Source organism: Lontra canadensis, unplaced genomic scaffold (assembly GCF_010015895.1).
Source record: "Lontra canadensis isolate GAN:19392208 unplaced genomic scaffold, GSC_riverotter_1.0 scaffold59, whole genome shotgun sequence".
Lineage (NCBI taxonomy): Eukaryota > Metazoa > Chordata > Mammalia > Carnivora > Mustelidae > Lontra > Lontra canadensis.
Genome location: NW_022631053.1, coordinates 8637706 through 8654926, shown reverse-complemented (window position 1 = coordinate 8654926; position 17221 = coordinate 8637706). Strand labels below are relative to the sequence as shown.

General features: G+C 38.6%; 1 protein-coding gene across 3 annotated transcripts in view; it reads left to right on the top strand.

Moving 5' to 3' along the window:
- Positions 1-17221, top strand: part of ANO6 (anoctamin 6) — a 182849-nt gene that overhangs the window by 100200 nt on the left and 65428 nt on the right. For all 3 annotated transcript variants that reach the window (XM_032876974.1, XM_032876973.1, XM_032876975.1), the window contains one exon: positions 5058-5186. In XM_032876974.1, the coding sequence (XP_032732865.1) occupies positions 5058-5186 (129 nt within the window). The remainder of the gene's footprint in view (positions 1-5057; positions 5187-17221) is intronic.

The window sequence follows — 17221 nt, the reverse complement described above, 5'->3', positions numbered from 1 at the left end:
AAAAAAGTAAACCAAGCTTGTGCTATATGCAAGGCTCAGCAGAGAACTCACGGTGAACAAGATGTGGCCACTGGTCTTCAGAGGTTAACAGAGTGGGAAAGGAGACTGGTGTGTACAAATATTCTGGGTCGGTCTTGAGTACACCTGGATCATTACAGCATCATCATCAAGGAATCTTTGTGGAACATTCTGACGTGCTTGACTCTGAAACAAACCAGAGTCCTTATTCTGGATACGCCTTCCTCCTGGAACAGACCCTCTTTCTGCTGACTTCCTTCCCTTTAGTGTTCCTGAATGCCTGAGTCCAGTCAAAAACATGCTCGCTCATCTCCTCCAAGACACCAGTTAACTGACCTGACTTCTGGTTTGGCTCCCGTGTGTGTCCACGTATTTCTCCTTATCCCTGTGAACAGGTCAATTCCTCTTTTCCATGCTACTTTCCACAATACCAGTCTTTCTACCTTCGGCATCAAGCCTTCCATACCGGCAGGGCTTGGCATTTTTATTTCTACTTCGCATTTTCTCACTATTTTGCAGACGGAAGAGGAGATCTCATAGAAGGAAAGAATTTGGAGGTTCCACTATTATTTATGCTTTGAATCTCCTGGAATTCTCCTACAGTTAGGGAAAACACTTCAGAGTATATCTCGTAACTGTATGGCATGTAAATAAAATTCCACTGTGCTCCATATTTTGGGAGATCTAAATATTTACATAAAGGCTTTTGCTTCTGAACTTCGATTTCCCTAGAACTTGCTATGCGCATGGATTCAGGGTTGACTGAAAAATTAGAAGATCCAATATTTTCACTTTAGTTCTCTGTGATTAAAGTTGGCTTTTTTTCCTGTTGTGTCCTTCTTGGAGTTAGTTAGCTTTGTTTTACTGGTCTTAAAGATGGCAGAGAGTCACATTTTTTCCACATTCACATATCAGTTGCTCTTTAGTTGTGTGAGTGTTTTGATACTGTTTATTTTTCGTGATGTAATTCCTCAACCATTATTGTTAGGCATTAAATCTCTCTTGCATCCTGCTTCTTATAAAGGATGAGACCATTACCCAAATAAGCTTGGACTACTCTCCAATATCATAGTAAATGACAGCCCTATTGGGAACACTCTTTGACAGTTCTGGACATAAAATCAGATATCACTTGCTGTCCAGGGAAGGTTTCACTCATGCTTACACATGAAAGTTTGAGCAAAAATCCCAGTTGGACTGCTTTTTATGTAGATCTTGGACAAAAACTTAAATTCAGCACTTTAAGCTCTAGGAATAGATGCCTCTATTGTGGAATAGGACTTCCAATCTTGTTTTGGCAGGGTTATTTGAGGACCCAATTTGTGGACACTTGAGAAGGATGAGATTGGACAAATGTTTAGCAGCAAATTATTTCCCGGCCTTGCCAAGTGCTGATAACAGGGATCGCATGAGGCTGCTTTAGTAAGATGGGCCGCTCACCTAGAACAGAGCAGTGCCACTCACACTGCGGCTCCCCAGCTCCTGTCTCAACCGAGCCCTTCTTTCTCCACCTAGAAGACAGACCTCACCATCGTATGACCCTTCATATACCAGCAGCATTCTCATCAAGAAGGCTAAGGCCTTATTTAAGCCAGAGATTGCTTATGAGAAATTTTCCTACCAAATAATTACTGGAAAATGCTCATCTTCAGACTTGTCTTTCTGTCCAATAGGATGTTCTTTCTCAGTCTCTTGTCCTATAGTAAGTACGAGGTCTTAACTGAATCCTGGGGTGGGACTCATACCCATCCGTACCCCTTAGCCAATAGCAAAATTTTTTCAAGTTCCTAAATTCACAACTCTAGCTTAAAAGCACTGGGCACAGAATTTTGCTGCTTGCATTTTTTATCCTGATTTGGTTAAGGCAGATCCTGCCCTCTGGGGCTCTTTTGTTGAAGGATCCGCCCCACAAAGTAAAAGAAGGCAAGAAGCCAGCAGAGAGGAGGGAGGCCTGGATAACATCGTTTGCATGATCACACCAGACCTCCCTTCTTATCTGCTCTCCTCTTCTCCGCAGCCAGGTTCTTACTGCTCAGACCAGCATGTCTCCTCTGCATCCCAAGCATGAAATGTCAAAGGCAACAGCCAAAGACAGAGGTGGTCAGGTCCCCTGTTCCTTGGTGGTTGGCAGCACGGGTTTTGATATAATGGCAAATGAATATGGTTTTTTTTTTTTTAAACCCCTGTAGCCTTTAACTTAAAGTATAACATTAGGTCACATGGCCACCAATGAGTAAATGAATGTTCGATTGGTGGAATCTAGTATCCTCGGGACCAGTGAGGGCATTGGTTATTTTTGTGTCCTTTGGGTAATACCTAATAGTGCAATTGCCAGATCCTAGGGTAGCTCTATTTTTAACTTCTTGGAGAACCTCCATACTGTTTTCCAGGGTGGCTGCACCAGCTTGCATTCCCGCCAACAGTATAAGAGGATGCCCCTTTCTCCACATCTTTGCCAACATCTGTTGTTTCTTGTGTTGTTCATTTTAGCTGTTCTGACAGGTGTGAGGTGGTATCTCATTGTGGTTTTGATTTGTATTTCCCTGATGATGAATGGCAGTAAGCATCTTCTCATTTGTCTGTTGGCCATCCAGATGTCCTCTTCAGAATAATGTGTGCTTTCAGGGTTTTTGTGTTTTGTCTTGGTGCCATTTGACTTGGTCAGAAAGCATAAAGATCAGGTTTTGAGTAGGGACCAAGAAAGGCAGAAAGGTCAGGACTAGACTAATTCATCACTGAACAAATAGTCATTCTTTAAAGAAGTTTATCAGTATTTATCCTGAGAGATTACTAAAACTTTACTTCATTAAAGCAAAACTTTAGGAGAGGAATTAGTTTTTAATTCTCTGTTATTTCAATGTCCTATTGGGTGAGTTAGGGCTGTAGTAGAGTTATTACTGAAAAATCCAGCCTTTAAAAAGACCCAGTTTTGTTCATAAATCAGTCTTTTTAAATTTAGGCCAGATTTCTTGTTTGTAACCTATTCTTTCCAGCCCTGCGTTGTTTCCTCCTTCTTCCCAATTGCCTAGTAGGAAATCTTCTGCCAAGAGATGGGAAACCTGGATTTCATAGCAGCAGAAAACTGGCCTCCTTTCCCTGGCATTGCGTTCCAGTAATACCATATCAGAGTTTGACCTAGTAATTTCATACAGACGGCTGATGCCAAGTCACTGAGGCTTTCCTCCAAACAAAGGGCCATGGTCTTCTGTTACCCATGAAAGACATGCATACAGACCAGAATACGTGGGAGCTGCCCTCCGGTCTGTGTGGCCAAGCTAGGGCCGTGCTTGGGGAGTGCCGGGAGCCATGTGCAGATGTGGTGCTCCTTCCCGGTCTCATGCTTCGGACCCTCATGTCAGTGAGTCCGGCTGGATGCCACCAAAGGCAACAGAACGTGGGCTACAGAGAACAAGTGGCTTTTGTACGCTTTTCAGACGTCTGTAATGGTGACCAGGTCCTTGTGACTCTCTTCCACCCAACTCTGCCTCCCCTTTGCCGTTCTGAAGAAATTATTCTTTTCTTTTTTTTTTTTTTCTTTCCCCTCTACACAAAGTTTTCCCCTAGCAGCCACCCTGGCTGTCACCAATAATGACCTCTTTATTGAAAGGAAGAGAAATGGAAGGAGCCCAAAGGACTTTGTGGCTGAAATGAAAAAGACAGGGCTTTAGCACTTTTGTATAGCTTGAAACACTTTTACAGTCGATGGGTGTTAAAGAGCTGAAATTGTAAATAAAAGAATCGATAGTGGCCCCAGCCTAAGGCAAGGATGTGTCTATTGTCCTGGCTCCACCGTGCTCAGGCTGGGGAAGTCACACTGCTGGTGGTTAGAATCCCTGGTGAAGTGTGACCGGTGTGAAGGTGTGTGGAATGAGGTTACACCAGCAGCATGTGCTCCACAGGTGAGGCAACCCATTGAGTGTCAGGCGGTGTGACTACTGGCAAGTAAACCATCACCCACTCCCTGGTGGAAAAGAAAGGAATGACAAGTATCTTATATACATTCAGCAAAAGGTCTCTTCAAAAGTGTGAAGGAAAGGAAGAAGGGGCGGTGATTTTTGTATGAACTGATGCTAAAGTACAGAGAAGAATTAATCGCATTTAGGGATTAAGTGGTTCTACCAAATGACTACAAAATGCCATCCCCCCATGAGTTTTTAATGAAAAAGTTACAAATTTAGAAATGTTACATATCAGTTAAAAAGTAGTCTGATTCTTCAACAGCAACAGAATTCACATCAGCGTCCCCACAAACTGTGTGAGAAACACAAACCCAAGTCTTTGCTTAGAGCAAATTAAAACAATTCTTTTCAAATCCACATGGTAATAAAGATTGTTTAAACGCTGTTAGGTCTGTGTTGCACCATTATTTCTTTATTTTTAAGCCATAAGGCTTTTAAGCTCTAAACTAAAGACTCACTTATTTATGATTGTCGCTGGGGTCATTTGTTTGTTTTATTTGCTAGGCGAGGAAGGGTATCTTTTGTGGATTCAGGAACAAATACCAACAACCACTGTAGCTTTTGTGTTTATCAGAGCGTCATCTGGTGCATGTTTAATGTTATAAAGTGGTACTTTCTGTGAAGTGGTGAGGTCCCGTGAGAAAGGTTAGAAAATATGGCTTAAGAAGGATGAGATTTTTCATGAACGGTGCTTTGTCTTTGATTTTTCTTCCTAAAAGAAGAAGAAACTAAACTTCTCTACTTCAGATAGGTACCTCTGGTTACTGTTTATTTACAAAGTGGTAACTCCTTTGCTGCTCGAGGAGGGAACAATTCTGAGATGATTGTGTTTACACAGGAAATACTGATAAATTCCCATGTGTTTGTAGAATGATCCTAAACTGCTTAATCTAAGGACTTCTTTCACTTAGAACACGCTATGCCTGCAAAGATCATGGTGACCTTGACCTCTTGGTTAAGCAACTAGCAATGGATTTCTTTTTCTCTATAAACACACTGAGGTACCGATTAAAACTAGAAAATAAACACTTATAAATGGACACTTAAAAATTATGTTAAAATTTGTTTTCCCCCACACAGGAAGAATTTAACGGGAAACCCAACTCCCTTTTTTTTAATGACGGTCAGCGAAGAATTGACTTTGTTCTAGTATATGAAGATGAAAGCAAAAAAGAAACCAATAAAAAGGGTTCAAATGAAAAACAAAGGGTAAGTTTTCTGTGTGTGCTATTCTCTTTTTTATTTCTTATTATATTGTGAAGTGAAAAAAAAGGCTATTTTTATGTAAGCAATAAAGTGAAACTGATGTTTGAGGTATCCTGTACCAAACATACCTTTATATTTTCCCTTCTCATCATTCCCTCAAGGCATGTTAACAATTTTTGTTGTTGTTGTTGTTGTTTTGTTCATTTGAAGCCAAAACTTCCTCAGGCTCTTAACCTCAGTGGGTTTCATAGCGGAGGGCAGACTTTCTCCTAAGGAATTGTACTTTTTATCTGTAGAAGAGATTTACATTAAAAGCATACTTGGCTATTTGCTATGAGGTGGGAGAGGAAGCTAATGATTAATAATGATTGCCAGCAGAGTAACAACTAGTATTCAGCGTGTTCTCATGGATAGGATGAGCCTCATACATGCATTGTCTCACATCCTTTTCATAAGAGCCTGTGAGGTACATTCTGTTACGGTACCATTGTAGTTGACAGAAGTGACCTTGAGGTTAAATGATTGCCCAAGATCACCAACTCTAGGATGAGAAATAGTGAAGCCATGGTTCGTGACTTTGTCTTGAATGGAGAACCCGTGCTTGTCACCTCTCCCATTTTCTGTCCCTTCCCTTCCTTTTTATCCATTACCGGTCAAGCTGCTCCTTCATCCCTTTCCTTTTCTTCAGGCTCTTCTAAGTCACAAGACTATGTTTAGCTTCAGACAGTAAACCATTTAGTAGGCTAGGGTTATTTTTTTTTTTTTAAGATTTTATTTATTTATTTGACAGAGATCACAAGTAGGCAGAGAGGCAGGCAGAGAGAGAGGGGAGGCAGGCTCCCCGTTGAGCAGAGAGCCCTATGCGGGGCTAGAGCCCTATGTGGGGCTAGAGCCCTATGCGGGGCTCGATCCCAGCACCCTGGGATCATGACCTGAGCTGAAGGCAGAGGCTTAACCCACTGAGCCACCCAGGCGCCCCTAGTAGGCTAGGATTATAACAAGTGCCTGGATCTTCTTTACCTGAACTGAAACTGTATTAAACTGAAACAGGACAGAAAGGAGAGAGCATACATATGTCACCGTTTCCCACTTTGAAAATAACTCCCTCATATTTTGTTTTGTTTGTTCTCACCTCTGTGCTATTATATACACACAATTTACTTGTCCCTCTCTGGACTTTTTCTCTGAAATTCGTCATTCTTAAATCTATTGACTTCTGCCCATTCTTTCAAAACAGCTGATGAAATCTGCTTAAAATGAAGCAATTATGCCTGCTTTGTTTTGTTTGTTTATTTTGGAAGGGGTAACTTTAGAGGTTTGTCTTTGCATGATACCACAGAGTAAACCCAGGCATTGGAACTTGACATTCAAATTCTAATTCTGCTACTCTCTGTGGAGTAATTCCAATTGATACAACAGACCAGCCCTGAATTACAGTGGCTTGATACAGTAAAAGTTTACTTATTGTTCATGTCCAGGCAGATGTGGAGTCCCTGTTTTAAGCAAGATGGGTTTAGGGGTATTGTGGGGGGAGGAGCGTGCTCTGTCCTTTGCAGTCATCCAGGGACTTAGGCTGACACAGAATCTTTTCCATATTCAGCAGGTAGTTTCTAAGATCATCCTGGTCATTAACATAACTAAGAGTTTAAGGGAGAGGATGGGAAAAGGACTTGTGCTTCTTTACTACTTTGGCCTGGAAGTGACAACATCGATTATGCCACATTTCTCTTGGTCAGAACTCAGGAAAGTGGAAAATGTCATTTCTGACTAGACAGCCGTTTCTGCACAGGAACGCTACACTATGAAAGGGCAACAAGGATCTCTGGTGGACAACTGGCTTGTCTTGACCACAGCTGTAACTGGCTATATGCCTTGAGTGAATTTTCTGATCAGTATCATGTTTTATTATTATTTTTGAGATACATGTTATTTTTACATTTTGGCTTTTTTAAAATCGGGGTGTATCTTACATATGATATATCATAATTTCATTGGCTGAATTTTTCCTACTGATATGTAAAATATTGGTTCATCACACACTGATGGCATCTTAGATTCAGGAAGTGGGAATTCCAATACAATCCATAGGATTATGGTTAGGATTAAGCACAGTATTATATAGAAATGTTATATAGATTGTTAGAACATATTAGATAATAGATTTTAATTCTTATATCTTTTATTTCCAGTTTTCTTAACACAAAGTATTAGTATGAAAAGGCATGACTCCTCTTTTGTTATATAATTTATATATATGTACGTGTATGTGTGTGTGTGTGTGTGTGTGTGTGTATATATATATGTATGTATGTATATATAAATTTATTAGAGTACTATACCTTAGAATGTTTTATCATTTTCCTGTGGACACTAAGATACGTTATGTACAGTCATAGTCACCATCAAATATTCATTAAGCATGCATATGCCCTGAAACTGCATTGAGCAATATAGAAAGTAAGTTAAATCTAATCCATTAAAGTGTAAAGGAAACAGTTCTGGTTTTAGACAAGAGCTTTACTGCCATGGTGACGGAGCCCTAGAGCTGCTTTCATTATTAATTAGTGCTGCATTTGTTTTACACAGAAACGTAGGTCCCAGGATAACTCTTATAAATCAGGAGGAAAAAACTCATCATTAACTTGGCAATCTCTGAACTCAATGGAGAGATGTACCACAATGTTGGTTTTTATAAGCCGTGCTTTGAAGTGCTTTGAGTCTGTATTTGTACAATTTACTTAGATTTCACCAGACTTTAAAGCTCAGCTTTGGAATCATTTTTATTAATCAGAAAAATATTTGTGAGTTCCATTATACAGGCCTTATTCAGGATTTAGGACTCCACCAGAGAAAGGCAATATCAAAATTCTGTTTTCGTTGAGAGAAAAGAAAAATTATGTTTAAATCATGTTGATTTCCTAAAGTAACACCAAGGTAGACTTTAACCAGTGGCTGATCTAAAGAGTATCATTACGTACTTTCTAGAGAAAAAGACAGAAGTCATAGGGCCACAAACCATAGAGGAGTAAAAGGCTGCATCTTTCCATGAGCAAAAGAGAAAATATTTCCGTAGCCAGATCTCCAAATAGCATGTCACTTTGTCCTCCTATATTAGTGAAACTACTTCACAACTTCACACATTCCTTTAAAAAGTATAATCGTTTACATTTAGATTAGGTATGGGGAATGACTGTAAGTTGTTTCAATAATATGTGCCCATTTAGACCACTGTGCTTGGCACTGAATCACTTTGAATTTTTTTTTTTTTTTTACAGCAAGAAACAGGAAAACCAAACTCAAAATGGCTTAAGTGCTAAAGGAAATAAATTTTCTCACTTAAGAAGTAGCCTAGAGAGAAGAGTAAATGAAGCAAGATGGGATTGGGAGGGAGATAAACCATAAGTGACTCTTAATCTCACAAAACAAACTGAGGGTTGCTGGGGGGAGGGGGGCTGGGGGGGTGGGGTTATTATGGACATTGGGGAGGGTATGTGCTATGGTGAGTGCTGTGAAGTGTGTAAACCTGGCGATTCACAGACCTGTACCCCTGAAAAAAATATATGTTTATAAAAAATAAAATTAAAAAAAAAAAAAAGAAGTAGCCTAGAGATAAAATCATTTCTGGGTTAGGTAATTCATTAGTTTAAAGAGGTCATCAGGAGTTGAATTCGTCACATCCTTCTGCCCTGCATCCTCATATGTTGCTGTTCTTAAACTGACTTTACCTTGTTAAAAGATCACTGTTGTACTTCAGGGCACCTGGAGATGGGAAAGGGAATGCCTTTTTTTTTTTTTTTTTTTGAAGATTTTATTTATTTATTTGACAGATGGATTACAAGTAGGCAGAGAGGCAGGCAGAGAGAGGAAGGGAAGCAAGCTCCCTGCTGAGCAGAGAGCCCCATTGGGGCTGGATCCCAGTACCCTGGGATCATGACCTGAGCCAAAGGCAGAGGCTTTAACCCACTGAGCCACCCAGGTGCCCCGGGAATGCCTTTTCTAAGGGGGAAGAAAGCTCCCCCTAGAAGGACCTGAAGCAGATTTCCCTTCACAGTTCATTGTCTATCACAGGTCTGTTCCAAAAATGACTGTTGGCAAGATGAATGGGATTACTTAGCATCATTAGCATAGACAAATGAAGATGAGTCTTTCATCTCTTAAATTGCCTAATCATCCAATACCTGAAAAAGCATCAGGCTTTTCTTAGGAGTGAAGAAGGGGGAAATGACTGTTTGCTAGGTAGCCAGTGGGGTCTGGAATAGCACATGGTTAATTATATCTAAATATGTTTGATGTACACTGGGAATAACAAAGATGTTCTAAATGAAACGTCCATATTTTTTTCCAACTGTTTCTCCTCAGTTTTGTTAGTAATGTTCCTTCCACTTCTTTGTTAGACCTGCAAACAAGTGGCAGAATCGCTCTGTTTTGAAATTTGTTTGTATGACACTTGATGTCCCTTCAAATAGATGGGTTTATGACCAAGTAAAGGTATGACTCAGGTGTCAGTAAAGAGGGTGGAAGGGTCAAGGCAGCACGAAGACAGTATAAGCAATCCCGAGTAAGTTGTTTAGTTTAGCTTTCTGTCTGCACAATCCATTCCTAAAAGTTAATGGAAAATTTATGTCCTTGAAGCTTATGTAAATTTTTTGTATGGAAATGTAAATTTGTATTTCATACCTGACTTTAAGAATTCTTTAGTAGGTGGCAGAAGGATCTGGCCCGTGGAGATCATAGAGTAAGAGGTTTTTAAGAAATGAGCAATCAGGGGCACCTGGGTGGCTCAGTGGTTAAAGCCTCTGCCTTCGGCTCAGGTCATGATCTCAGGGTCCTGGGATCAAGTCCCACATCGGGCTCTCTGCACAGCAGGGAGCTTGCTTCCCTTCCTCTCTCTCTATGCCTGCCTCTCTGCCTACTTGTGATCTCTGTCTGTCAAATGAATAAATAAAATCTTAAAAAAAAAAAAAGAAATGAGCAATCAAATTAAATTATATCCAAAACTTCAAATAATGTGAGACAACTAACTAATTGGTTACAGATCCTGTGAGCTTTAAAAACTATTGCCCATTATTTTAGATGAGTTATCACAAAGCTGGAAATGTTTGCCTAGAAGCTGGTTGAGATTCCTTTGGACATGTTTCAAAGCTCATCAAAAAGTTCTAGTACAGTGAATACATTACATCACTCCATTTATTGAGGTCTTACATTTTTTAGTAAACTTTTATAACAGTGTCCATGAAGATCTTTTACTTTTTTGTTTGTTCGTTTCAGTGTAGAGTTTAGTAAGACTCAAGACTTTACAGTACTCAGTACAGTACAGCTCATCACAAATGCACTTCTTAATTCCCATCCACTCATTCATCCCTCCACCCACCTCCCCTTTGGTGACCATCACTTTGTTCTCTATGGTTGAGAGTCTGTTTCTCGGTTTGACACTCTCTTTTTTCCCCTATGAACATTATTTTATTTCTTAAACTCCACATATGAGTGAAATCATATGGTATTGGTCTTTCTCTGATCTTGTACATTTTTATTAACTACTCTTATTTTAAAATTTTGTTGAAATTTTCAGCAGCATTTTAAATTGTGGTTTGTGATTTATTGCATATTAAAAAATTTCATCAGTTCTACCCAGAAACCTTGATAAACTCTTTTTAGTTCTAATAGTTTCCAGTGTGTCTTTTATGATTTCTCAGGAAAAGACCAATTATCTATGAATGATGAAAGCTTTGGTCTACCTTTGCCATTTTTATTTTTTTTTAATTATTTTTTTTTAAGATTTTTATTTATTGATTTGACAGAGAGAGATCACAAGTAGACAGAGAGGCAGGCAGAGAGAGAGAGGGAAGCAGGCTCCCTGCTGAGCAGAGAGCCCGATGCGGGACTCGATCCCAGGACCCTGAGATCATGACCTGAGCCGAAGGCAGCGGCTTAACCCACTGAGCCACCCAGGCGCCCCAACCTTTGCCATTTTTATACTTTCCTTTTCTTACTGGAGTGCAATGGCTAAGACCTCTTGAATAAAACCAGGAACACACAGTAGTCAGCATTATAGTGTTCCTGGTTTTATTGGGAATGTTTGTACAGTTTCACCAAAATATCACATCTGCTATAAGATTTTGGTAGTTTTCTTTAAAAAAAAGCTTAAGGAGTCCCCTTCTAGTCCTGGATTGCTGAGCATTTTTATAAGTGGGTTTTAGGGCAAGTAAGTTTTCCAAACTTACTTATTTATACAAACAACCTGGAGCACTTGCTTAAAGTAGGTTTCTTGGCCCCATGGCTGGAGATTCTGACTCAGATTCTGACTAAGTAGGTACCAGATGCTGCCCGAGCAATCTACTTTCCACAAGTAAAGAAGATGCCTTTTATCCAAGTTAAGACATATTGTTGTTGAGACCACCTTCTCTATGCATACAGCAGCTACCCCTTTATGATATTTATCCCTTTCAAGCTTATTACTTATGAAAATTTAGTATAGTTGATTTTTCCTAAACTTGTGCCTTTTTTAAAGTGAGGTACAGGTGACTGGAACCCCCCAGGACAAATGACAGCTTTTTCATTCCAACCTAAGACCAGATCTCAGAACGAGCAATCAGAGAAAGAAAAGGATTTTCTGTTCTCCACATCCTGGTGACCTTTCTGTCTGTTTTAAGAATTGGGCCCCAGGATACTTTCCACTTGAGGAATAAGAACCAAGATTTGGATTCATTGCTCTCATGCTGAGTACTCAAAAATAAAACCAAACATGTTTATACCAGCAACACATTTTGTACCTGTAATTTGAAACTGTCGATTCTAATTTACTTTATTCCTTTTAACCTACAATCTTAGTATAAGCAAGTAGGGTATAAAGAAAGTAGATAAAAATATAAAGAAGAGGTCTCTGCCTTAGTCCAGAATGCTAGTGAACTGAGGTCAGACTGGATTTTGCTCCCTAAAACAGAAGAGAGGACACTTACCAAAAGTTATCTGGGAAGGTAAAACCAGCCAACACTGGTTGCCATCATTTCTTCTTAACCTACCCTAATATAAGCCTGAAGTTCCCAATTCATGGACTATCTGTGGCGAACATGTCATTTCCAGTAAGTATTTTATGCTGTTCTAATGCTTCAAAATCCCTTTCTGCCATCCTTTTATTTCTTCAACATGGGGAAGATATGCCAGTGTTAAGTCTGCTCAATCATGTCTTCTCCTTTATGAGGCTCCATGGATCACATTGCTTTCTGGGAGATCCTCAGAACATTATATTTCTTTTGGACAGTTTTTTTTTTTTTAGTTAAAGCGTTAGAATATATTATTAATAACATCTCCCATTTTATTTGGCTACTAGGAAACTCAGAAGCAAATTTACAGCTGAACTCTAACTTCTGAACAGGACCTATGGTTAATAAAAAATCATTTTATTTGTTACTCTGATACATCGCTTCATTTTATTTTCCTGGACTTTACATTTGTCACTCTGTGTTTCTCATTTAACCACTTTACTCTTGATGTTATTTCTATAAGTGACCTCAAATACTTTTTTAATGAATCATAAATAAATAAATAAAGTTAATGTAGAATTTGCATATGTAGGGAGCTAATGACTAGGAAAATTATACATTGCAAGCTAAAGTCAATAATAAATGATTTCTGAGTTATCCATACTGTTATCATCTATTACCCACAAATAACCATACATTTAATACACATAAGACTTAATGAGAAATCAAGCCACGTGATCCCTCAACAGATTTTTTTAAAAAGTATTTAATAAAACTTAAAACTGAAATTTAAAAAATTTAATTTAAAATTTAAAAAAATTTAATAAAAATTTAAAACTTAACTTGCACTAAAATGTTTATACTAGTTGTCTTAAATTAGTTTTTTTTTTTAAAGATTTTATTTATTTATTTGAGAGAGTGAGAGCGAGAGCGAGAGACAGAGAGAGAGAGAGCATGAATGGGGAGAGGTCAGAGGGAGAAGCAGACTCCCCGATGAGCAGGGAGCCCGATGTGGGACTTGATTCTGGGACTCCAGGATCATGACCTGAGCTGAAGGCAGTTGCTTAACCAACTGAGCCACCCAGGTGCCCTCAGCAGTGACTTTTTATAAGTTGTTTTTTCTCCCCTTCTCAGAAAATTTCTCTTCTCTAAGTTACCCACAGAGAGCTTTATGTCTTTTGTAATTATACCTAAAATGTTAATTTAAAAAAGAAAGTCAGAAGTTAATATTCACTTCCATTCCTTGCTTATTATTTAAAATGTGCATCCTTTTTCTGTCCCCTAGAGAACACATATTATCTACTTGAATAAATTCCTCATCAGATTGGTCCACTAACATTAAATGTTTTATCACCAGCATGTGAATTTAAATTAAGTCCCAATTAAATTATTTATTCTGCTTACCAAACCTTTTTGAGCACATGATGTATAACTAATAAATAGTACTTATAGTAGTTAGTAATTTTTTTTGTACTAATTAAGAACCTTTAACTTACTCATCATTCATCTTTGTAGGCTTAATAAAGATTGGCAAGTTGAAAAATACTCTGACAGTACCATCAGTACTTTGCCCAACAAAGCTGTAGGAATACTTGAAATTAATCTATGCATATATTCATTAATCCCAACTGATTTGTGGTTTATTATCATTACATTGTGTTCAGTAACTTTACTTCATAGGCTTTACAATCCTTGTTTTTCTTATCCTGTGAAAGCTGGTTGACTTAAAGAAAATGGTAGATTGGTGTTTACAATCAATGCTATTGCTGTTTAATTCACAAGCCATTCCTCCCCACAATGACTTTATTAAACCAAATGAGATGTGTAATCTAAGGTGCTTAGGGGCAGAAGGCTTCCTTAATTATGCCAGTCTGTCCTTTGTGATTTTGATTGCTTTTGTTCTTTATTTCTCTGACAGCTGTATTAACCTCTCAAAAGAGGTATGAATAAAATTCCAGTTTCTGAGGTGAGATAGGTGCTCTTATCCTTTTTTACTTTGAACCTCCAGCACCGTTCTCCACCCACAGTAGTGGAATCACATCCATCCTTTTCAGGATGTACACAGGTCCTCAATGATTACAGTCATTTTGGATTTACTTTAGGTTAAAAAATAAAAAAAAGATCCAGGTTGCAATGCCGATGAACTTGTTCCCCTAGGGACAGAAGAATTTACAGTACAATCTAAAGTATGACTGGGCATTTTTCAGAGCCAAAGAGCCTAGTTTGGTTATTTTGTGCTGCTAAATACAGACCATAGACTATAGAACATAGTTTAGGTTCATATATGTAAAGTTTTTCCGATAAGGCACATAGATGATCTTTAGTGAAAAAAATGTGTGATCTCATATTTATTTTTTTCAGCAAATATTTATTGAACAATGGCTATGTCAGTCAATATACAATATTAATTTTCTTTCATTCTTAACATGGAAGATAGCTCTACTCTAATTTTTTAAATGTCAAGAACACTGTTACTTATCTAAGTATAAATTCTACAAGGAAATGAAGATAATGATTTCATATTAAACAGATTGAAGCAATCTTTTCTTAAGTAATCAGTCTTTCCCTGATATGTGCTTGTTTGACAAATACCGCACATATGCTAATTTACTTTAGCTACCTGACAAACCAAGAAGACTGGTTTGATCAATTTTTAAAATATTCCACTAGTTCTTTGTGAATTGCCTTGCCAAAGGAAAATAACAAGAACTGTCTTATTAAAGTAACTCCAAGGTGATAGATTAAGATGTTTAAGCAAATAAAAATGTCCTATCCTTGATTCAACTGTTTAAGTATTTATAGTGAGTGGTAAAATAGAGGGCATTATAAACCAACTCCAAGTTCTACCAATTATCTTGAGAGAAATCAGGTAAATATCTCAGGAGTTCTTTATAAAGAACTAGATAAGAACTAAAATAGGATAAATTAGTACAACCTTTCTGGAGGGCGTATGGCAGTACATATTAAAGAACTTAGAATTGCATACACTCTTTGATTTAACAATTCTGCTTCTGGGACTTTATCCGGAGGAAATAATAATGGATGCACAAAGACTGTTCTACAAGGATTTTTATAATAGTGAAAATTAGGAGCAACCTAAATATCCAAAAATTTGAGATTTGTTAAATAAATTATAATACATCTCTCTGAGAGACTATTACCAAGCCATTAAAATGAGATGGAAGAAAAGTATTTCTAAGGTTTTCTGCATCTTTGATACTCCCGTGTGCTATGCATTCTTGTCAGTGACCTCCCTTATTATACACAGAATGTAATTATACACAGAAATGTAAGAAGATATAAAGATGTGTTCACAACCTTCAGAGAGTGAAGAGGACACACACGCACGCACACGCACACACACACACACACACTGTCTCACACAGATATACCCATTTATCAGATATCAAAGAAGGTAGTCCGAGGACCAGGATGACCAAGTAGTATAGAAGAATCAAGAGGGAGAGCAGAGTAACTCAGCATTAAGATCCAGTTCTTGGAGTTACAGTAAAACAGTGTCATCGGTGTCCCACTGAAGGATTAGGGGGTCACTGGGTGCAAGTGGATTGGGGTTGCCTGTTCTTATTCAGATATTTCGCATTAAAAAAGAAGAGGTGAGCCCCTAAGGCTTGTAGGGGAGCGAGGGTTTAGTTTTTTGTTTTTTAAAAGGAATAAGGGAAGTTGAGCATGTTTGAATGGAGAAAAAGAGAATATGGTAATGGCTAGCATGTTTATGGCTTATTATGTATAAAACATGATACTGAGGACTTTTATATCCCTGATCACATTTAATCCCTAAAAGACCCTCAAGATGAAGCTATTTCTTTTCCTATTTGAAATGAAGCTACCAGCGCTTGTATGATTTACATTATTTTGCCCAATGTCACAGAATCTGGATTTGAATTCTGACTTAGAATCTAACTATCATGCCATTATTTTCTAAAAGGAAAACAAAAACTGAAAGAACTAAATGGGCTATTTGGTAGACTAAAATCTGAAAGGAGAGTCCCGTGAAGGCAGTGAAGAGTTGTAGCCTCAGTTTAGGAATTCCGTAGAGAAGGAGCCAAGTCTTACTGTCTAGTGTTTAGCATGTTACCATCGTGGTGATATAGCCGATACAACCAAGGTGGGAGTAGTTTGTGTTTCGTATGTTAGATGACAGAACTGCCTTCCTGTGGGGTTGGTTCATTTCCAACTCTCTTAACCATCCCCCTTTGCCATCACGTAATTCAGGCTCCAGGGTATCTAGAAGACACTTCATACTCTGAACGCCCCTGAGCTATCTGGTGCTAGCACTCCCCAGCATTAAACTGTATCTCTTCATCTCTGTCATATCCTGTAATACTTGTAAGCAAAAGTTCATGGAACATTCTGGGGGCCTCAGAAAAGGCGAGCTTGGTTGCTTCACTCAGTACTTTTATTCCTCAGTCCATTCCTACTTAACAGGCAGCCATCGATCCACCATCCGTTCAATTTATTCGTTCATTCATCAGACATTAACTGCATGTTTATTCTATTATAGGTCTAAGTGCTGAGGATATTAAGATTAAAAGACATCTCTAGAGGCAAGGATGGTAATTAAAGGGTAGGTAAGGCCATGGAAGGGTTTAATATTGCTAAGGATGGGAAACATTTGAAGTGTCTGCTGGCTGGGAGTAAGAGCAACAAAGAGGAAAGACAAAAGGGAAAAAGAGACGGGATTGCTGAAGTAAGCTCCAGAAAAGAAGTGAAAAGGATGCAGTCTTCTGACTCCGGGAGGAGAGATGGTATCTAGCTTTTGATAGATAAATAGAAAGACACCTGCAGGAGTTCCCATGAGTGGCTGCCATTTTCTCTGCAAGGAAGGAAGCAAGGTCACTAAGAGTGTGCTGGTCTGGAGTTGGGTGTGGAACGTGAGGTGCTCCTTGAAGGTTTGGACCAGCTCCCTAGTGGATGAGTAGGGGCCAGAAAGGAGATGGCTGTGTATCCTAGTGGACCAAACTGTAGTAGTAACCATGAATTTGTAATAAGGCCAGGTAACACAGTTACAGGTTTCTTTCTACCAGTACTTAATTGTTA